At 38.4% G+C, this 24,128-nt stretch overlaps 1 protein-coding gene across 1 annotated transcript in view; it reads right to left on the bottom strand.

Annotated features, from left to right (window-relative positions):
* The window catches only part of TRPM3 (transient receptor potential cation channel subfamily M member 3), a 276,643-nt gene that overhangs the window by 60,799 nt on the left and 191,716 nt on the right, over positions 1-24,128 (bottom strand). The window contains exons 8-9 of the mRNA XM_075021635.1: positions 23,059-23,182; positions 4,361-4,433 (exon numbers count right to left, since the gene is read on the bottom strand). Coding sequence (XP_074877736.1) covers positions 4,361-4,433; positions 23,059-23,182 — 197 coding nt within the window. The remainder of the gene's footprint in view (positions 1-4,360; positions 4,434-23,058; positions 23,183-24,128) is intronic.

The following is a 24,128-nucleotide window of genomic DNA, read 5'->3' as shown; positions in this document are numbered from 1 at the left end:
AAGCCTGGGACCATAAACTTGACTCTGTATGCTAGGTGAGCCATGGTACACATCAGACAATGAGTGTTGTGCCCTTGCAGGATTCCAGATTACTGAAGAGATAGACTATGGGCTTTTATATATTGGCTAAAGTTTACTGTGATCAATGCAAACCTCTAAAGGATTCTCTGGGATAGTCTATGATACTTAGTGCTCAGGAATCTGGAAAGCTGAAATGACACAAACCTGATCTATCTAGACAGAAATTGTTGTTGGAGACTCATTTCCACAACTCTTCTAAGCATGTCAGCATCCTATCTGAATCATCATTTAAAGAAAAGAATTAGATTAAGGAAAATAGCAATCCAAAATAACTTTCTGCTCTGCATCTCAGCAGGTTCTATGTTGTCTTCTGTTTCAGCAGCTCTTTGGTGAAAAGGCTGTGTTTCCACTGCATTTGCTACAAGCATCTTCCTGGCATTTAGCAAATCAACTGACAATAACAAAGCTGATAGCAACAACAACTATAAGGACAGTAACCAGATATATGGCCTAACTCTGAAATCCTTCTGTGTCAGTGATTTCATGGTTGGCAGACCATCATACTGGCTTCCAGGACCATCTGACACTACATGATGTCTGTTCAGTGAGCATGAATCATGACTTATTCACAGGCTGGAAAGTATGCAGAGACATCAGATCTGCATTAGCCTAATAAGGTTTATGTCAGAGGGTTACAAGGCAGTAATATTACAACATGCATATATCACACAGCACCTCTTTCCCAATGCTAACAATTGCACTGCGAAGGCTTCTGGAGCACCAGCTGAAACATGGCTGGTGCTGCTAGTATGCTCCAGACATTGCAACAGTTCTGTGAACTAGGATCTTTGACGACACTTCAAAACAATTATATTTTAGAAAATCTCCATATGCTGTCTTTAACGTCCCTGTCATATGCCTTCTGCTCAATTAGCAGCTGCAAAAGGACAAATCCATTACTGTTTGAGTTCCAACTGTTCAAGAGAGCGGAAACAGTTAAACTGTATCAATAAATTTACTGGCTACAAATTCATGCAATTGGAAACTTCTCACATTTGCATGTCTCTCAAAATTAAAAAAAAAAAGGAATTCACAAGCCATATGCTGTTGTGACATCCTTGCAATGTAAATTGATAACCAGTTTGGATGCCATTCCCTAGTTTATTGGAGACCACTTCCAAGAAAGATACCTCTGCTGACAAGATTAAACAAGTGACTCATGGAAACAAACAAGAAAATAATCTCTGATATTCAGTGCAGGGTTTGGGGCTTGTGGAATATCCCGTCCAGGAGAGTTCCTGCATTGGCAGTGTGCCTGATGTATGTTTAAAAAGAGACTAGCTCATTGCAGATTTTACACAGCAAGCAGGAAATTATACGTGTTTCCCAGTCCTTGCCCTCCTCCTACTCGCTGAACAAATCACTCACTCCAGGGTGGGATTGGTAATTAGCTGGTATGTGTCTTGAATACTGGAGAGCAAGAACTACAAAATCCTTGTCAGTAAGAGTGAGAGAAAGTAACCAATAATCACTCACCAGTTTCATACTTTTCTCTGCTCCCTTTTCACACAGTGCTGAAGAGGTGAAAGAGATTAATTCCTCAATCTAAACTTAAGAATTTCAAGGTAATTCAGACAGTCTTCAAATCTGCTTACTAGTAAATCAATAGGCGAGTGGTTCAGTATTGCTAGCTTAGGTTTCTTGATTTGATGAAAAACCCAAGTATCCATCAGTCTGATGGGGTATATTTACAGAAAGGCAGTATTTCTTTCAGGGTGGGCCAGAACTTTTGTACAAAGACATGGTATGAATAAGGACAACTGACTTGCCTGAGACAAGAGATCTCAGCTTTGCACACATTGATTAAAAAGTTATGTGGACTTTCATTCCCTGTGATCAGAGAGCTCAGATGAACAAGAGGCATCTGATAAATCTAATCTTCATTGTGCACCTTCATAATCAGAAACTGCTGAGGAGCAGGGAGGATGAGGTGTTAAGTTTTAGTTCCTCTGGCTCTTCAGCAAGACACAAGTGCTGCTGCCATCAGCAGATTACCAAATCAAGATTGTCAGGCAAGCATGAAACGACACGTCAGAATCACTTACATAGATCCAGGCATCTTCTGAGCTAAGAGAAGTTCACTACAATGTCTTGCACCACTATTACGAAGAGGGAAGGTAATTTTATTTTACGAAGGAGATGACAGGACCAATTAGGCACTTGCAAAATGGATATTCCAGATCAGGGAAGACTACTTATATACCCAGACTGCAAACATTGTACAGTTGCTCATATAAATACTGCAAAAGAACTTTTCAAACAGAAAACAATCCCTCCAAGGCCTATGATTTATTTTCTTCAGCTTCCAAGAGGTAGCTTTCAAGGTGGTAAAAGACTCCAGGGATCTATGTTAGGATTCAGACCTTGCAAAAATATACCTAGAAAAAGTGGAATCACAACTTTAAGGCAATATGTATCTTACTAACAGAAACCAAGAGCAGTATTTTCAGTGATTGTCTTAAGAACAAATGTGAAGAGAATACACTTTACACTGAGGATAATGAAGGACCCAGTTATATTTAAGATAAAAATGAAATCTGCAATTAAAATATATCCTAAGGATAGAAAAGAGGAATTTGGTGATGGATGCAATTCTTGTTCCTTGCTCTGAATTAATTTTCTTTCCCTTTCTTCACCTTGATTTATATTGCTTCTCTGTGAAGATGTCCAAAATGCCTTGACATAATTATGCAGATGGCTAAAGTTGTTACCTCAGGGTAGCAGTAAAATAGTCATGTTACCTGCAGGACAAATGACTGGTATCTTGATCGAACTGAGCAAAAGAAGTGGAGAAAGCAATACTACAGAAGCCTAAAGAAAAAAAAGCTACTGGAGCAAAATAATTCCAGCTTATTCCATGGCTGGTAGCTATCAGCTTGCAATCATATTTTTGAACTGGCTAGTGCTTGTTTATTACTCCTGTTCAGACTTTTGTTTTAAATGTTTGAAGTAACATTTTTGAAATGGGATTAATAATTGTGTAAAAGGTAAAATACTATTTTGCACTTTTGGTTAGGTGAAAGTTTCTCAGGCCTCTCTCTTTCTTCTTCATCCAGCTTTTTGAGCCTGCACAGGAAGAAACTGAGAAGAAAACTGAGCCCTGGAACAAGCAAGAATAATTTCCATTACCTTTTGAATACTCAGTAAATCTATTATTTTTTTTGTTATGACTCAAATTCATGCCACATGGCATTAGGTACCCTCTTATTCAGATGTAGGGGTGACAATAGCATGATGACAACTGCTGAAGAGCCTTCATGAAGCATAACTTTCCCCAGTCACCTTTGGAAGTCCATTCCCTAATGTTTCTCTGATTGCTATTTAAAATAGTTTTGTATGTTTTATTCTCTGTTTTTAAAATCAGTATGACCTGTACTAAATAGCACAAAACAATCCAGACAGCAACAAGATCACCATGGTGATTCATATATGCAATTTGTGAAAATTCCATTTGAGGAAATACCATATAAATGGAGTGCTAGAACCTCCCAGCCCTTGCTTAGGTGAGTAATCCTTCACTGGGTAAGTACAAGTGCTTCAGAGCCTTTAAAGTCTCACCTGTTTCTGTATTTGCAAGCAGATATTAAATTACCTAATAATATCATATTTTGAAGGGAGCCAAGATAAATGGTATGTCTGCAAGATCAGGGATTATAATGAACAGTAGCAACAGCAGATTTATTGTAAGACAATCTTTTAAGAGCGTAAGTGTAACATGTAATGGCTTAGAAAGATTTAGTGACCTGTGAAATTTAAGATTAAAACCCCTACCACCCCAATAGCTGAGTTCTTAGCTCTGTCAGTAGAGGCTGGAAGGAATCCCACACAGTTACCAGACTTTCCTAGAATGACTACAGATAACATTTTACTTTGACAATAGTGCCAGTTTTATCTAAAGGGAGATAACCTCCTTCTGGATGTTCTACTAGCCGCAAAGGCAATCTAAGTCTGAGAAGATATTTGGCTGTCTTCTTGCTAGTACTAATCTTCTCAAGTAACCAGTGGGGGGGCTGACCACTGATGTTTCTTGTGATGCATTAGTGATTGTGGGCGGAGAATAAAAATTCAGAAAGGAAAACCAGTAGCTATTTAAACATTAAAGAAAGAGCTGGATTTGTATAAAGCAGTTAGAGCAAAAAGTATACTTCAATTTCATGGTATAAATTTACCATCTTGATATGGTAGATATTGTCAATAAATGCAGGTTTCAGCACAGCAGAGACACAGAGTTAAACCATTTGGATTGATACAGACTCACTGTGGAGTGAAACTCCATTACCTTTTAGTAATGCTGTCAGGATAGCTAAATCAATATCTTGGTGTCCTTCTGATCCCATGCGAAATACTGTGATCTGAAATGTTAAAAGACAATAAAGACAATACCATTATTTAAAGCAGGATAAATTTTCTAAAGAGAAACTACATTAGGGCAGCATAATTTGGATCTCAAAACATCCTGATGGCTGCAAGATGATCTTACTTTATACATTTTATTTTAAGCTTATTAGATAGGATTAACACACAGTATTTTTTGTGAGATAAAATTTGCTAAAGATAGAAATTGTTTTAATAAGCATATGGAAGAAAAGTCTTCAGTGATACTTACAGGGTGAGATTAGAGATGAAGGAATGTTCTTGTGTTAGAGTAACATTAGAATTAGTGTTCCCAATACATTACTAGGAGGAATTAGGTGTGTTATACGCTGTGAACCTAATTTATGGCATATGGCACTGAATAAATATTTTCAACCGAAATTAGCAACCTATTCAAACTCATGATTTTATATAGCAGAAAGTTAGATGAATAATCTAAGAATTAGGCTTCTAACAGGTCCAGAAACATCTTTAGCTATGTGTTGTCAGTGACCTGTCACTATAAGGTAGAAGCTTTGAGGCAGTGAGGTGAGATACAGAATTCATAAAGAATAAGAATTAATATAGTGGGGCTGTTCTTTCAAGCCAGTTTCACTTTTGGTTAAGACTGCACTGAAACATATAGGAGTGTAAATCCCCTCGCTCCTTTTGTTGCCATGGAAATAGCTGCTCTTCGGCCTCTGCTTCTTGTGAAGCAACTGAGACCGCAGCTTTTTATTAGTGCCTTTCCTTTACTAATGAAACCTATGTCATCATTTTGATATGAATACCTGTTATCTGTTTTTCTTTTTCCTTGTGCCAGTACAGCCTACCTTATTTTTTTTTTTAATTAAGCGGTATCTTTAATTAGGAATAGTGTAAACATATTTTACATTCATATTCAGCAGCATATGTTGTCCCCACATTCCTAGATTCGTGCTCATACAGCACCACTAAACTGCAACACCATCTGGGATAGAGATCAGCAAACATCAGGGCACAAAGAACAGTGTACTGTGATGGGGAAGGGAGATCCATAAAGTAGTCAAGACTAAGACAACACTTTGATGACAAGCTTCAGTTTGCCAGCTGAAATAGCCCTGCAGAATGTATCCCAAGAAATCCAGTGTAGCCCTCCTGTAGCACCTATTTTACTTTCACTTGACCCTAGAGATCTATGGGGTTTAAAAGGAGGTAAGAGAGTTTGGTATCACTAACAGTAGTACAGCATGCTAGAGACTGAACAGGCAGACTGGATGAAGTAATAGGAAACTGGCTTAGCTCAATTAGTCAATTGATTCAGATAATGCTTAAAACAACTAATGTGAGAAAGTATTTATGTTAGGGGTCCTCCCCAGTTAAAGTAGACTGTTTTCAAATTAGACTTAGTTTGACCCTTCAAAGTGTTCCTCAGACAAAGCATAAATGCTGCAAAAGGTATTTTAACTATCTGTTTTCTCTCCCCCTGGCATCTACAGATGTTTCTGGCAAACCAATTGATGTCTATCCCCATACCACATGTTTTAGAATAGAATAGAATAGAATACTTCCAGTTGTAAGGGACCTACAATGATCACCTATTCCAACTGTCTGACCACTTCAGGGCTGACCAAAAGTTAAAGCATATTATTAAGAGCATTGTCAAATGCCTCTTAAACACTGAGAAGCATGGGGCATCAATGACCTCTCTAGGAAGCCTGCTCCAGGGTTTGAACACCCTCTCGGTAAAGATGTTTTTCCTAATGTTTTTCTTATCTCTTCAATGACTGGCAAGGAAGCTTTCCCTGCAGTGCAGGCAATCTGCTCCTCTGACCTGTAGCACACAGGTAATGTGGGTAGAAATACATATTTCTATGTACATCTCATCTCAAAACACAATAAAAATGTGAGCTGATGAGATCAGCCCCTCTACTGTACATGCTCATGATGTGCTTCCCATGCCACAGATGACAAACTGTGCCACAGAGGTTAGCAGACAAGCAGGCAGATGAGAAGGCAGAAGGAAGAGAAAGCCTTCCTCCCTTAACCAGTCGGAAAGAGGGACATCTCCCTTCTCATGGGTAGCTCTGCAGGTGCTGACAATAAGTGGGTGAATACAGTATTGCCACATAACAGTCTGATCATAACATCCTCACAACACTTTGCAATTTCCTTCTCAGAAAAATTTCCTTCTGCAGCAACAGGCATCTCCATAGCACTGAAGGGAAGTGTGACAGCCTGGTAAGCAGATGTCTTCTTTGCATCACTGGGCTTGGTGACACCACCACCCAGCAAAATGCCCTTCTTCTTTAATGCCAAAGGTGAAGCAGACTGCACATTGGGGACTGAAAATACTGAACAACAGTTCAGCAGAAGAACAAAGTACATCTCAAACTAAACACATGCTCAGTGAACTCCCAACTTAATTAAAAGGCATCATATAAATTGCAAGCACTGAACAGCTTGTCACCATAAGAAAACTAAGGGAAGCACTTTGCATGTGTTGGGCCACAGATAACCCTAAATTTCCAACCTCTCTTTCATCCCTCTTCCCTGCATGCCTCAGAAAAATAAACCCACTTCAGCAGAACAAATTGCTGCTGTATTCAAAATAAAATACAACTATGTAATTGAGTTACATTAGAATAAAAAAAGCTGTATTTCCACAGTAACTGTTACTTTATTATTATTTTTAAGAGGTCTGGTGTAATTCAAGTAGTAAACTAAAGAAAAAGAAGATAAATATTTGGGAAAGAAGATGGAAATGGAAAGAGTGCTCAGACTCATACCACAATTATTATCATTTTGGGGGTCATGCCTGAGACTGAACTAGAATTTGAGACCAAACCAAGGCAAAATATCATAATACTTCATTTCAAACTGCAAGTTTAGTAGCTCAAAGACTCAGCTGATACTGTGGACTTGTGCCTGTTCTGAATGCACATCTTCTAGGATGGTAAACAGATATGTTCAGCCTCTCCTTATGGTTTAGGTTAACTGTAACTATCCATAGCTGCTTTCTCTCCGTGACAGATGCACTCCTCCTGTTTGAGCTAACTGAGCTTTGGTCCAGGCAGATGCTCAGCAAGTAGGCCTAACTGGAGTTAATCCTATTGTGTGAGGCTATCACTGAGAACACAGCACCAAACCCAAAAAACGGGTTTGGCTGGAGACTGGGCTGATAAGCTGCTGAAACTGCACTAACACAGCAGAAAATACGACTTTACACTATAAATATCTGCAGCCATCAGAGTCCGTTGAGCTCTCCCTCCACAGCAGCTGGCTGCGTGGCAATGATCTCCCCTTGAGCAGGGACGCCTCTCAAGATTACCCCTCGAGACTGAGACATCCCTTACCTGACACCAGGCATTGATGGGTTGGTAAGTGACATTTCTGGCATGCATGTAACGTTTAAGATATGTGTAGTAAGCTTATGCGATAATCTTTGTATCCCTTACTAACTTTAAGTGTAGTAAATAGTATTGACCGCCAATCCATCTGTCCTTACTAAATATTTTACATACCTAAATTTACTGCTTAGAACTCAATAAACTAACTACTAGATCAGATCTGTCTGAGTGATGTCTGAGTCTTCTCCTGTGACACTCTCCTGTCACAGGTCCTGAAGATGATTTTGGATAACTTGCAGCACCTTACTACTCTTATTCATGCAGGTTTTTTAGAGAAATTTTGAACTGTTGCCTCCCAACCTGGTGAAACAGCTTTTATCAATCTTGACCTCATAGGCAGGTCTTTGCCCTGTCATGGTTTCCCAGAGTTTTGGGAAGATTGTTTCTTCTTCCACTATTGCCCTAAACCTTGACCAATGTTTTTGTTCATTCACAAAGAGGAGGTTTTATACTAGGACTGTAGTGTAATTAGGTGAGAAGCCAGCTTTGTCACACTGTTGATAAAATCTTTATCTCTGTTGCTAAAATCTTAGTCCTGATCTGTAGGATTCTTCAGGTATAACTTGTTCACCTTGTATCTTTGCCAGATGTGTTGGTTGCTTTCACAATGGGGTGTCAGAGGTATTTGAGTATAATGACATTTTATTTTAAATGGCTAAAGAAAAATATTTCAGCACACATGGCTCTGCAGAATGAATTTTGGAAGATGAGGCTTAAAGCTGCAGCATGTTGGCTGCTGAACCATTTGTATCATCATCACTTCTACTTTACCTGGCAAAGACAGATCATTATTAAACCACATAGCTGCAGCTTTTGTGCTCCTTCAGTAACCATTTATGATCCAGGGACATGGCAGCGGGAGTGGAGGAATACTGCTGCTATGTTCTGAGTCCCAGACTAGCAGTCTGTGAGGAACCTGAGCACCTTGAGCAGACCTGTATTGCTTATCCAATACAGCTTTATGTTAGGCTGCTGACGTGCTTAAATGATTTTTTAATGAAGAGGGTTGCACATTCACCCTGCCTTTTTTCACAACTTCTGCTGGAAGTGCATCCCCAAATGCTGCCCCTTTGTGTTTTTCTGTCACATTTAAATGTGGATAAAAAGAGAAAATAAACAAGCTTTGTAAAACACTGAGAGAGGCAGAAAAACATACAATTTGGTGTTGGATGAGATCCTAGTGCCTTGTGCTAAAAACTCCCTTGATCTTTCCAGAAAGAAAGCATGAATTTTGTTTCTGCATTTTATGAGTACAGTTATGAGGAGACAGCAATTGTTCCTAAACCAGGGATTTACTTCTTTACTTATACAGTCTTTGTACTTTTTCCAGCATCCTTTAATTTTTTTACTCAGAGGCATGAGGAAATAGGGACACATTCTAAAGTATTTATGCAGACTTTACACTTCGAAATGTTCAATATCTCTAGGTCTCAAAAACCCTATCTGTCTGTCCTGCTGGAGACCTGTTCTTTTGGTGATTTGTTTTCCCCAATTAACAGGTGAGAATTTTATGTTTGCAATATACTTATATAGTTTCAAGAATCATTAATGTATCTGACCTCTTGCTAGTTGCCATTTACAGGTACTCTGGTGGGTAAATCACTGCAGAGAACTGAGAAACAATGCATCAGTGCTGTTAAAATAGGACATTGACTAGAGCCCTTTTAAAATAGGCTACAGATGCTAGTGCATTGATGTATATAGAACTGCTGTGCTAAAGGAAAATATCTGGGTCAGTAAACTCTATTCCCAGCTACCTCTTGCTGGATGAATATCTGCCACTGAGATACAAAAATAACAGTAAATTAAAGACTTAGAAACACAGTTAATAACTCATTACTAAGAAAAAAAGAGTCTTTCTTCTTTAAATGAAGAGACAGTGCGTAAGAGCCATTCACCTTTTAAAAGACCTACTGTAGTCATGTTTAACCATATTGTTGAGTCCTAGCCTCTGTACAACTTCAGTGAAAAAATAAAAGGAAAAAACCAACCTAGTAAGGTGTGCAGATGACATCCAGGATATGTAATTATAAAAAAATAAACCCCAAGAAGTTGGGGTTAAAAAGTAATACATGCTTAAGACTTGCTTACCCTGTCAAAAGAAAACAAGGGGTAAGAGTTGCAGTGTTAGCCAGACTACCACTAGCCATTCTTTTGTGTTGCTGTGAGAAAGGGAAGATTAGTTTAAACTGAGAAATTTTCTTTATGCTGATCTGATTCAAACTGTATCTATAGAATGGTTTACTATTTTTCTGAGCATAATGAAACTCTATTAGAGAGAAAAACTACCATTTGCCCTACTCAGCTATTTCTTTTGAGACAAAAACCGATTTACGTTGGAAGAAGAAAAAAATCCAAAAATCAAGTACTCTTTTTTTTCTCCCAGGGATTTGGGCCACATTATTACTTCTTTGTAGCTGGCAGTTTCAATTGTTGATGTTAAACTCAATTATTTTAAAAGAACAGTTTTTTCTGTTCCTCTGCCACCACCTTGGGTATTTTTAGGTTGGTCTTTTTTCAATTTCCTCCTTTCTTTCCTCAGTGTTCACACTATTTATTGGCTTGAAATGACTTTTTCACATAATTGCCTGAGGCATCTCAGTGAAAAACTGTGACTTCTAACAGCAAGCTTTTTTAAAATATACTTTTCTTCTCTTCTTTACAAAACCAACTGCATTGCACTGCACTGGAGTGCGAGCTAAATCTTCAGATGAAAACACACCTGAAAACAGACAAGCCAAAATGCCTCTGAGTCACCAATAAAGGTTGCATCAACTGCACAAACTGCAAAACTGGTGTTAACAGGCATCCAGTTTCTTGCTAAATGTAACTCTAATGTCTGGATTTCTTTTGATATGTCCATAGTGATCTACTTGCGAAACACAGTAGATAGCAACTACTTCCAATTCTGGGGGCAGCTGGGCAAGGACCACCAGCTCTGTTGGGCTCCTGTCAGGAGGAGGTGATTGGGACCCACCAGTCAAACCCTTGTGTCACAAAACTACCTCTCATTTGTCTCCACAAAACGTGCCTGAGTGAAATGCAGGAGGTTTGCCCTTAAAAGCAGGAAAAGACACCCCTGCCCTGGCGCCCCCAGACTGGAAAGGTCTTCCCTCTACACCATGGCAGATTTTACTGAAATATCCTAATGTGAACAGGATTAACTTCCAGGAAAAAAAAAACTAGCTGTGTCCTAATGCTTCCTAGGAAAATGTGCTAGAAATCACTGAGCCAAAACAGACCTTCTCTGCAAGCACAATGATTGCAGCACACTGTTACACTTGCCAGCAATAATTATAGTCCAGCAGGGTAGAAACCTAGTTTTCAGGCAGGGCAAGTAGAAAGCAAATAAAAACCCAAAGAGATAGAGAAAAGAAAAAGCAGCAGGCTAGAAAGCAAGGTGGTGGGGAGCAGAGGAAAGAGATTAACTGACCTTAGACCCTATCAAAAGCACTCATTTTAAAACAGCTCTGCTTTCTGTTTAGCGCCAGCTCCATTCTTGTTTGACAGATTACTTTTTGTTTCCCTTTCTCTTTCCTCTACATAGTTTCTGGCTCAGCAGGGTCTGTTTAACCAAATATAATGCATTCTGTTGTTTTGCTGCCTTCACACTGATACTGCATTGCACTTCTATAGGCAAAGTCAGGTTATACTCTCTTACCTGAGAGCAGTGAATACCAAACAGACTTTCAGAAATTATTCATACACTGAGAGACACAGATGTTACACGGCCACTTAGGATTTCCCAAGTTCTCTATGCATGTAAATGCTGAGTTACCTTAGAAATACAAATCACAGCTGTCCATATGCAGGTGTGTACATGCGGTCTCCTTAATGGCAGCTGCCAAATCAGAGGACCAGCTAAGAAGAGGATATGTCAAATAGATGCTGAGGAGAAAGGGTGTGGTCAAACAGAAAGCGAATGAAGTCATAGGTAAGACAACCCCTGAAGTGGCAGGAGCACTGAGATACTTAGGAGGACAAGGACAGGTTGTAAGGAGTTGTAATGGGTTCTAATCATAAAATTTCGGTATTCTTACAACTTGTTCCCTTGCCCAGTTCCTCAATAACTGTTCCTATTTCTGCCCCTTACTAATCTGGGTGAAGCAGAACTATTGTGTGTGGAGAGGGCAGGACTTGTGCAGAAGATAGACAGAAGCAGTTCTAGTCCCCTGATGAGGAAGTCACGTAGACCTGCAGGAAGTTCCTTGACATAAAAATTTGTTTGTTTTGCTTTATAAAGTCCTCTCTAAGCCAGCACAGCTGTGTCACAGTTTACCATATCCAGGCATAGCTGGATATATAAATGATAAATCTTCACCAGTATGAGCTACTACTGTAGCTGTGAACAGCCTTGTACCCTACACAGATGAAGTTGTTTCTACCGCTAGAATGAGAAGCAAGAGCAATAGGTAGGACCAGCAGCCACAGTCATCATTAACTGGAAATTTGCCAGGTCATAGGATGGGTATTAATGTAAAAAACCTGTTCTGCAATAGTTTAAAACACTGAAATTAGTCAGGGGACATAACAATTCTTCCCAACTACCAGCATATTCAGTTCCTCTTTTAATGCTTTTTCTAACCAAAAAGTGAGTCCTTCTCTCCCACCACACAACTTTTTTTCTAGGACTTATTCTGAAAACTCCACAGAGATGGAAGAGCTTCTTCTGTTTAAGGCCAGTATAAGGGCCCAGGATTGAATTTGAATAGCTATGCAGCACCAGGCTGTACTTAATATTTCTAAATTATACTATTACATGTGAACATTTCTTTTTTTACAGTAACCTCAACCACTTCAGTCTATGAAGAGTGAGCTGAAATATATTCAGATTTTTAGCTTGTATTTGTTTGGAGAGGGAGGAAACACCACCAAATCAGCAGGGAGAATGCAGTGCACACCTGCACAGAAAGGCGTTTTACCCTCTGTCATGAAGGAGATGAGAGGTGAAGAAGAAAAATAATTCTCTGCACCTCAGATTGACAGTGCCTGCTGACTAGACCATAGATAGCTGAAGACAGAGGATAAAAACAAGGTACCAGTGATGAGAGCAGAGAAAGCAGCCAGGAGTGCTCCCTTTGCATACTGTATTCATAGCATCTTAAGAATGCTGCAAATTATTCATGCTTTTAGAGATGGAGTTGTTTCTCACAATCATTTCACTATGAAGTCAGGAGGCATCTTAAGAATGTTGCCAATTATTCTTGCTTTTAGAGATGGAGCTGTTTCTGACCATCATTTTGCTATGACGTCAGGAGAAAATATACGATGATTTAAAATTTATTCAAATTTTTTTTTTCCTGCTATCTCCAGAAAATATTTTAATGTCTTTAAATCTCACCTCAGACAGACACACTAATTGTTTGTATGCATCTCAGTTACATAAGTCAGAAAAAACATCTCCCTTTTCTACAAGAAAGCAGATGCAATTGCGAATACAACCTCAAGCTCTCCTATTTGAGAGCACACGTTGGTCCAGCAAAATAGGCAATTCCTTCCAGAGTACATGTTGACATTTATAATTTAGCTAGGCCTACCTGAATATTTCAGAGGAAAATTACCCTGAAAAGAAAAATGAGAGTTTCATAAAACAAAACATTAAAGGAGGTCAGTTATGCAAAGCCTCAAAATGGTTCTGATAAGAGGGAAAGAATTTCCTTTTTTCTTGCAACGAATAATCCCGTTTAACTCAGCGGAAAAGCTGCTTGATGTGCAGGCATAACAAAGATCAAAGTGAGCAGGTGAGTCAATGGATAATACTGCAGAAGAAAGGGGATAGCCAAATAAGAGGAAATTCAGGAATAGAAATATTACACAGAATTATGTTTAGGGAAAACCTAAATTAGGTGGTCTGCTATTCTGAGGAGTAAGAAAGAGAATTCCAAATGAGGAAATAAGAGGGAGCAGATATGAAGGGAGAAGTTTGAATGTTGGTTGTAAAGTTTTTAAATTTTACATCTCCTTTTTTACTGTGGCAGCACCACAACACTTCACATTTTTCTTTGATTCAATAATTTGCCATAGACTTATTGTCTGGTAAGAATCAGGGAACAAACAAAAAAAAATCAGTGCTTATAAGAAAGGCAGGAATTCTGCAACTGAGGAGCCATCTAGGTGCACAGAAAATCATTTGACAGAAATTACTGTAAATGTTTGGCTTCTGCTGTAATTGGTAGCTTTTGTTCCAGACTGAGGCAGCTGTGTCAGCCCCTTAATGACTGAAGAGAAAAGGCTATGTCCCATGCTCTGTCCCACAGAGCTCTGTCCCATGTAAAAAACTTTATATTTTATAATGTGCACATACTTTTTAAGCCTTACAGCACTGTCAATTCCATTTTGGAATGGAATATGCATATTTTCCCATGGAATAAATGACCAAAAATAAGTTTTGGCAGTAATAACATTGAAAACAATCCTTTTCCCTCATACAACAGGTTTCATGCTGTTGCTGCATTAAGCCATTTATGACTCTATTCACGCAGTGAAATACCAGTCCTGATTTTAAAGTTGAAGAAACATGAGTAAATATAAATTGTAAGTCACAAAGCATATAAGCAAGGGAATAGAATTCAGATGATGTCCTTCAAATCACTGAGCTGTGCACATCAACAGACTGTGATGATAAACATAAATGTGTTTCTATGTAGACTTGAAACTGGTTAAGAACAGCCACAAAGAGAGAAATTCTTTTGGATGATGAGATAGGCATTTTCATTCAAACATTGCTGTAATCCGAGCTCTTCCATCACTCTGATTCAGGAAAGAAATGTGGAGTAAACATGATGTAGTTCACTTCCTCCACCTCTTCTACTGTAGAGGGGGTTCTTGGAAGTATTGGCAAGACCTGTATAGATTTTCTTCTGAAAACATAAGGTGACTTAAATAGGTAGAGAGGGACATGAGTAGTACAGTGAATGAAATAATGAATTTTTTATCATGTGGAAGGCTCTGACATCTGAATCCCAAGTAATAGGAGTTAAGACCAATTGAAACCTAATATACAGGAGTTTATTAACCCCACTGGTCCCAAAGCAGCTATTATCCACAGACATTGATCCACTGATGATATAAGAATCTTGTATGGGTTCCAGCACATACTGAGGAGAAGCCTGAATAAAATGCTTTTAAAGGAGATTTTAGCTGCCATGTAACCCCATCAAATGGGTAGTTCTTCCAGAAAGCTCCCTTCTTCTAACTGACAGATGAGCAGGCACCCATACCATGGACTAGATGGGTTAGAGTCAACTTCTATGTGTGTGTCTGACCTTCTGAGTAAGACCTGTGTGCATAACATTTGAGCTTTGTTTTATATTTAGAGTCTCAGTTATTTCTGGTCTTTATATGAGTGGGTGTCCCCACACAAGCCCTGTTAGCTCATTCTGGGAAACTAAGAACTGTCAGCAAATCACAGTCTTAGACAGTTTTACTCTTGAATAAATAGGCTCCTTTTGGCACCTAATGTTGGATCTGCAATGTCCCTGCTCTCCTGCTAAACTAACAGTCCTGGGTAGGACAATTTCTGTAAAAAACAGCCAAGCAAGCTAATGTTATTCTGGGCTTCTAATGAGATAATTTAACCTGTAACCCATCTCTTGCTCATGGATACTAAGCAATGTAAACCTGAATTTTTTTCAAGGCAAAGTTTAATAGCAAAGCCACAAGTGATGTAAAAACGTCATCACTGAGATGGATAGACCTAATATTCTGTTACTTTAAGAGAAGAACAATTCAGTTTGGTCATTCCCACTGCTGTATATACTGAAAAATTATGCCTTGCAAGTCATTGCCCTAAACAATGTTGTCTACAGGACTTACATGCACATGTATGTCTTCTAATCTGAACTGAAAATGCTGACCTTAAAAGGAAGTATGGTGACTTGGTTGGGTGGCAACAGCATTGAAGTCGGAGACTCTTGCTCCATCTTAAACTTCAATTTCTAGTTTGGTTTTGCAACATATTTTCAAATAGTCTGACAGTACATGGATCCCAGCTTGCTTTGCTATAGACAATGCAGGCATATGCCTATTCTGTATTTAGGTTAACAACATCATGATAACAGACAGAAACCAAACAGCAAAACCAGCCACAAACCATTAGTGTCCTAGCTGGTTTGTGGTGAGACTGAGTAGGTAACACTTGGAAAAGGCAACTCACTTAGTGTAAGGTATTCCTATAAGACTGTAAATTTGCAGTTACTGGTGTATCTACACAGAACCTGCATCTCATACAGTGAGCTCCTTGTCTATGACTAAGACATTATAGCAGTAATTAATAGGTCTCGATGCCCCATCTGAATCCACAGAAAGAGTAATTATATTTTCTAAGAAAGGCAAAAGAAATTACAACTCCCAAGACACAAAAGAGCCAGGGACTAAGAAAGGGTTCTGAACAGTATTGTGGAGTTTATAAATGGCATTGAACCCTTCTGATTCTCTGGATTGCAAAAATTGGTCTATATTATCTAATGTGGAAGTTGCTGTATCACACGGGACTGTTTTTGCCTTCACTTTCATTACTGGGACAATTTTAGAGCTGTATAATGATTCAGTGTGCATTTCCCAGAATTACTTGTTAATAGTATAAATGGGGTAATGGATATTTTCACAAGTTTAAAAGAAACATTCTAAATTTAATATCTGTAGCTGCAATTTTAATCACAGAATATGCAGGAAGAGAAGAGATTTGTAGCAAGTTGCATTAGCATCTACTAGGTGACTCCATCTGTGATAATTGTGTGGCAGTATGAACTAAATAAAACAGAAAATGTCTACTTACTGAATGTAAGCAACAAAAGGAATATTGGTCTTTACAGACTTCTGCTGAAGATGGCACAGCAGAGGTTCACGATGGACCAAATAACTGCCTAAATTGTACACTTTTGCTTCAATGGTAGGTCTGACATTCTTGTGCTTTCTGTTAGCAGAAGCCCTACCTCATCTGACAGCAGTTGAAAAGCAGCTGGTAGGATCAAAAGCTTTTCAGGGCTTCAGTGTAATACAACAGCTGCCTTTGTCTTTTCTTTTTTTTTTTTTTTTTTTTTTTTCTTAATGTATATAGCTGTTTTGCTTGTGGAACTTGTTCTCTGAATTACTGAAATGAAAACACCAGTTTTAGGATTAGATCTCATTCTCTATGGAGTCAATGGCAAAGCCCAGCTAACTTCATCTGACTTCTTAGCAGCAGAAAAAAACAAATATGGTTTTATGTCTTCAGCAAAAGAAATCAAATGAAGTTTGCAGAATTTAAAACTACCCTTTAATCATCATCTTAATGCTTACTTACAAAGGTAGGGCCTACATACTAGACTAATCCTATTGATTTGCATTTACTGGGTAGAAGATTTAACCTTCATGAAAAAATTAGAAGAGTTGGTACAGTCACTGCTGAAGAGGACTGGCACCTTCATTTGGACGCAGAGGACTAATTAGCATCTGTACACTTTATGCTGGAAATCTAACAGAGTGTTTCCAAGGGAGAGATGATTTGTTTCAGCAGCCAGCAGGTCAGTAGTTACATGATGCTTTCCTGCACCAGATCTCTACTGCCAAATTACAGGCTGTTCACAGCAACTAAACTTCTGCAGGAACTACAGTTGATTTTTACTGCTTGAGAAGTCACCAAGCCCTCTTCTGCCTCCTCTATGAAAAAGATTCCATCAGCATTAAAAAATCTTAGCTGAAATAATTTATTTGTTTTTGAAGCCAAATTTCTTTTAAAAAATGGATCTGAATGAGCTTTATAATCTTTGGGAAGGGCCAAACAAATGAAGTGACAATATACTGGTAAGTTCTTAAAAGTCCATCTGATTTAGCTAATATTTAATTCAGAACATATCTATCCATATGCTAATAAACTGTTGCAGATGGTGTTTAATTAGCATACAAATTCACTGATCCTGCATATCCAGCTGAAAAGCACTATGTTTTCTGCAGCCAGTATATGATCAAGACAAGCTCTTACCAGTATAAACTCTTCCAGAAACATGGACAGGTTTGCTCCAGCCTTTTCAGTCAGACAAAATTGAAACCACTGAGGAGGAATAAGTCTTATTCATAGTCCAAATAGAAAAGAAACTGCTACATCACTCAACAGCTTCCCAGTACTTTGGGTAAGTAACCAATAAGCTGAGTCAAAGCTCTGCATTAGTAAGATAATATTGATGTACGAATGTTAACCTTGCAACACAGCTTGTTCATGCACTGTGCTTTTCTAGACAATTGGGATCCATCTGTTTGAAAGAAAAACACACAATGTAGAACACTATGCCCAAGCAGCCATTATGTTTGTCACAGCGACCATACAGGAATAACAAAGAAAAGGAGAGGCAAGTAAAAAATATCCATTACTCAATGACATGAGATAGAGATGGGCTTTTATTGTTTCTCTTTTAGCAAGAAACTTATTAAATTGTATCTGTTGTCTCCATGTGGAAATGAGTTCCAGGAATTCATGGATGCACACAAACCTGTGCCCACCATCCATATACTCTTCATTCTGCAAACCCTTCTTGTAATGCAGCAGTAGGCAATGGCACTATCGGTTTGCTTATTGTAGTAACTGAACTTTCAAATATTCAAGGAAACAAATCTAGCAGAAAATGGTTATGGTAGTAATAAGAAAACAAACTTAACCAGCAGGCAGTACAGAGTCTTTATTGTGGGTGTTAATGTGCCATTTTTTGATTACTAAGGTACTCAGACTGGACCTATCCTGATTCATGGCAAATGCCTTTTCTATTAAATGGATATGAGATTAGGCCTATTCGCTTTCCAAGCACAATTTTGCAAGCATTAGTTTTATGTCAAATGTATCTCACTGCAAAAAGGTGTGGTTGTTTTCAGGGACATGGAACTTTCTGGCTTGCCAAAGTGGCCTTTCCCAGTGCCTGCCCAGTGAAGCTCCACAGATGGATCCACACAGCTTGTTGGAAAAGGCATTCTGGCTTCTGAGGAATTCACATTGTGATTTGTGAACAAAGCGCTCCTGCAACATGCCAGTCTAAGCTGTGAAATGATTAACTGCTCCTAAAAGAATGGAGCAGCCTGTATTTGTCAGAAAACTCAAACACCAAATTTAGTGTCTTTAAGGGAAAATAATAAGGTTAATTTATTTACTGAGACAGAAATAAATACTCCTTTGCACAGCTGGAAATAGATTTCTGAACTGTAACCCAACACAACATGTTTTCAGCGACTATCTGAAGTGAAGCCTGCTATCTAAGGGATTCCCTTCCTTGCTGCCACTTGTCTCTGGGGCCAAGCTGGGGCTGCAGTGGGAAATATCCCTGCCAGAATGAGTCCTCAGGCAGTGTCCTCACCTGCTCTTTGTATTCTGAGATCAGCGAAGTAAGCACAAAAGAATGAAAGATCAAAAAACATCCTTGAAGACTGCCTCATTCTACTTATCTTTTTTTTTTTTTTTTTTTTTCATTTATGGAATTCCATCTTATTGTAGCTTTGGACGAATTGATATGGAATGCAAATGTCCTAAGCAAAAAATTCTTTCTTTTCTTAAATTCCCCCTCAATTTCTTTTTTTTTTTTTTTTTTTTACTGGTAGGCAAGGTATAATCAAATGGGCTGTTTTAGCTTCTCATGAGCTGCACGCAGGACATGAGAACACGTAGAAAAAATGTTCATGGTGCTTTTTGAAAAAAAGTGTGGACTGGTCTTTACAATACTGCCTCCTGCCCACTTAGCTTTGGTGGGCCTTCATGGTCCTATTTTAGGAACTTCTTAGCATAAACTTTTTTAAAGAATTCTAGGTAAATGTGACAGTAGAGACTCACCACGAATTGTATACAAAACACTCTCCTGCCCTTGTAATCTACAGTTATATATACAGACCTATATACTCTACTTAATTTTAAATAATTTTTATACATAGACCTCATTAAGCACCTTAGCCCAAATACATTTCTGAATATAAAGTCTGATGCTTGCAGTATCAACACAGCTAAGCTTATGATTTAATAAAAACCACTCATTAAATTGAGAAGTGGAATTTGCTCTGTCTTGCAAACCTAACAGACTTAGATCTTTCCTCTGCTATGGTCTCACCTTATCATCCAGCTTGTGTACTCAGATTTTATTCAACAAATGAACTTACACTTTATCAAATAAATGGAACATTGCACATCATAATAATGATGGTCCCTGGGCATGCAATTCACAGACCATTCTTTAAGAGTGAAGTCCAAAATGTCAGAACTTGAAAAATCTGGTGTTCTGTGAGGGGAATAATCTTTGTTATGATTATGCTTTTTCCCTGGCCACCACACTTATGTCAAATTTATAAAAGAAATGCCAGTCTTTTTACACATTCTAAGTAGGTAGAGTAGGAAAAATTATTTAGAAGATAGCTTTTTATTCCTTTCAAGAGATTAACTTGCATTTTATTTTCTCTCTCCACATCTGTGATTCATCTGCATTTATGTACTTTACTAGAAGAGCATCTTCCTGTCTGTTTGCACTTAATTGTTTAGCAGCACACTGTAATATGACAAGCCTCTGTCTACTTTGTTCCCTATGAATTCAGCAGCCACTAAGTCAGACAGTCTGGCACACTAGGCATGAACTTAGGGAAAACAGGCATGATAAATTTGGCTGCTGCTGATTTCTCTGAGACAATCTTTTGCATTTTCCTTCTATTTGTTTCTTTAGGGAGAGGAGAGATCAGACTAATGATGAAGTCAGTTCATCAGCTGTTTTGTCTTATGCACAACTAGATCAGAAGGTCAAGCCTGAGGAAGGACAAGAGGTGGGACAGATATAGAAATATGGAACATCTGGCTTTGTAGAACCAGTGAAGTCACCACTCACTCCTGGGAATGCTTCACACCTCCAAGGTCATCCATCTCCTCTGGTAATGCTTTCTTCATCATGAGTATCACCTTTCTTTTACATTCATGTACAAGGTTATGAGTCTTAAAGGACACCATTAGCCTAGCAACCACACCTCATACATAAAATCTTTCTAGTATACCACTGTTAAAATTAACACTCTCAGTACAACTGAGGTACCAAAGAGAAACACTTGTTTTAATGTATTCTCTTTATATATGGTTGGGTTAGTGGTACAAATCCAAATTCAGAACACCTAATTTTGGTAAACTATCTCCTGGCTAATAGCTCTTCACGAGATGTGCAGGTAAAGAATGTCAGTGGTGACAGAGGTTACACGTTTGCAAAGAAACTTGTAACAAATGCACAGTCTTGCTTGGAATAAAAACCTTGATATGAATACTGCAGACAAAAACTTCACAGTTAACTTTGCAGTAGCAGAGTTTCTTCCAGTTCTGGATTTAGATGTCTGTAACAATCCAAAATTGCATTTTTCCAGTCTTGATAATTCAACATTTGCCTCTACTTTCTATTCTTTGTTCCTTTCTACCTTTCTGTCCTCCTGCCTCCCCCTTGCTCCCTCCCTTTTGGTGTCCCTCTCTTTCCCCTCTCTTCCTCATTCCTTTCTTCCATCTTCTATCATTAAGTATGTTTTTTATGTTTGCATGCAGAACACTGGTTCTCAAGTAGGTCCTATATGTACATATTCCTACTATTACTATTACTTTATTATTACATTAACAGAAATGGGCATAAAAGAATTAATGCTGTTTCCCTAAGGAGGTTCTCTCTGCTAATCATTGATAAGAAATGTTACAGCAAATTCAACATTAAGGTAGACTGAGACACATATGTACTACACATGTAAAGCAAACTCAAGTGCTGTGGAGGTCATAGTACATCATGACAATCATGAATATGAAAAGTATTTCTGTAGCACGATATATTTCTCTGAGAGTCTTTAATACAAAGGAGATTTTGGAGGAAAAAAAAGAAAAAGAAATAAAAAACCTCTCTATCTTGATGTAGTTCACCTAGGGAAGGCATGACTAGTCTATACCTTATGGGCTGCACTGATCACTTCTAAATAGCTAAGGGTGTTTAAAGTCTGCTAAACAGTTTGAATTCTGATTGTGGGAGGAAGAAGGCAGCAGGGACTGCTGTATGTCCAGTTCCATCAAAAACCTACATTGCAACGGCATAGTGGATCTGCTGCCATGTCTTCCCTGAAAAGTTGTTCTTGGGATCCTCTCCTCTCTGCCATTGTCCAAGGCACATGCCAGGTAATTGTGGTACATGTAAATGATTAGTTATGCATAAGGAAGGCTGACAACTTTTTGATGGATGCATGAACTGCTGGTTACTGAAGAGAACGCTGCACTTTTGGCAAGTTAAACCATACAAAGAAATATCTTCCGTTTTGCACAGCTCTGTCTAGAAGGGCAGCCTTTTTTTTAACACTTCCTAACCATTTTTCCCCATTCCCTTCCAGTGGTACTAATTACTGTATGCCATATTTTCAACTAAAATTAAAAGGCACTGCAGAGGACGAAGTCACAAAAATCTCAAACAGTTTCAGAAAATGAAAATTCTGTAAAACAACTGAGTCAATCTTTCCTCTTGAGTATTACCCTACACAAAGTGTTGCAGACTGCTATCAGCCTGGAATTCCAGGAAGCTGCGAGATGAACAAAAAACAAAGCTTAGAAGAAAGATTAAGTTACAAAATGGAAGCATGTCTATTCCGTCAGTTTTTAAGAAAGAAAAATCCCTGGAATTGAATCCTGTTTTTTACAATGTGATTTCGCTTCAAAAATGCTTCTGCAAAAGCAGCCTCATGGAGCTCCAAGAAACTGTTGAACAATCTTGTGTTCTTCAATCAAGTATAAGTATCTGTTAAAGGGACAGCATTGCCACTGCAGAATAGAAGCCTTGGGGACAAGCTGTTTTCTTTTCCTGTCACACATCTTCACAATAAAATAATAGTCCTAGTGATCCTTGTGCAACTCTACAGCATCTTTAAAATACGATCCAAGTGACAGATAAACAATTACACTTCCTTCTGAGGTTTTCTGTAGTTGAATGAGGTAGAATTTTAATCATGATATGCCTGAGGATGACTGAAAAGTAGTAATATCCATACTCTACTAGCTGGATTTTGTCCTGTCAAAGGAAATGTAGAGGAATTTACAAAGGGAACAATTCTGTTGGATTAATCACTTTAAATGAGAAAATACAGATTAAAGCAAACAAAAGTCACCATGATACAATATCCTTTTAGAGTCTGGATCACAGTGATCAGATTTGTGAAATCATTCAACAGGGACCTGAAAGACTTGATCAAAACAACACATTGAGCTCTCTCTTTGTCTCTAATGAAAGTGTGAACATACCAGCTCCTTCTTCTTCATGCACTCCATGAGGATAATGAAGAGGTGCTGTGCCTGGGTTCGGGTGTATGTGAAAGTCTTCTGTATGGTAACCAGCAACTGGTCCCTCAAAGACTCATTGATAAGTCTGAAATTCAAAAAGAAACAATAAAGTAGAAAAACAGACTTGAGGGAACGTTGCAACTTCAGCCAAGGGTCAAACAAATGAGCTAGACAACAAATCGCTGCAGGTTGTTTTGGACAGGTTTGAAGGACATGAATTGCTGAAACCATCACAGACAAACTGGAAAACACCGTTCTAGAAAAACACATTGATCATGTTGGGGTCCCTCATCTCCAAAGTTTTTATTTCAGTTCCCACATACTGCATGACAGAAGGTCATTCAAACCATCAGGTCTGTGGGATTTCCTAACAAAAACAAGAAGTGCATTGGCAGTCTGGATTTGAGGGAGACCCACACTTCTAGGTGAAATGAAGGCCTCTTCCTATCAGTGAGTTAGCAGAATTTAACTCATGGTTCATTTTATGTAACTGGGAGCATTTGTGTTGTCAGGTTTTTTTGATTTTAGCTAGAATATCCCAACAGTTTCAACTCACCTTATTGATGCTGCACAGGACCAGGCAATAAAACAAACAAAAAAATTTCTCTGTTTCTAAGGCCACCCGAAGAAACCATTTTGCTTTTGTTCATACTGATCTTCCAGGAGTTTAAATAGTAACCATTTTAATATTCCTCCTCTGCGTTAATGTTAGCACTTGCAAAAAGTGGCCCAACAGCAGAAATAAATAGTAATATTACATGGAATATTAGTACCTGAACCTTCCCCCTTGATATCAAAAAGCCTATTCCTCAGGACTGTTCTGGATGAAACATTGCTGTTCTTAATGTCTTACAAAACAGTGGGGTCTAATTTAGAACATGTATCTTTTGATGTATGAAAGCTTCTACACTATAGCAGTTTTCTTACTTAAAAATTGTAACACTGTTTTAAAATAGCTGAGTCAGAATGTTTTACAGGATAAGTCATTGTTGATCATTTGGGGAATGAAAATCAGAGAATCTTCATGACTC

The sequence above is a fragment of the Buteo buteo genome, chromosome Z (genome assembly GCF_964188355.1).
Source record: "Buteo buteo chromosome Z, bButBut1.hap1.1, whole genome shotgun sequence".
Lineage (NCBI taxonomy): Eukaryota > Metazoa > Chordata > Aves > Accipitriformes > Accipitridae > Buteo > Buteo buteo.
The sequence above is the reverse complement of the archived record's forward strand: the minus strand, read 5'-3'. Positions and strand labels throughout refer to the sequence as shown.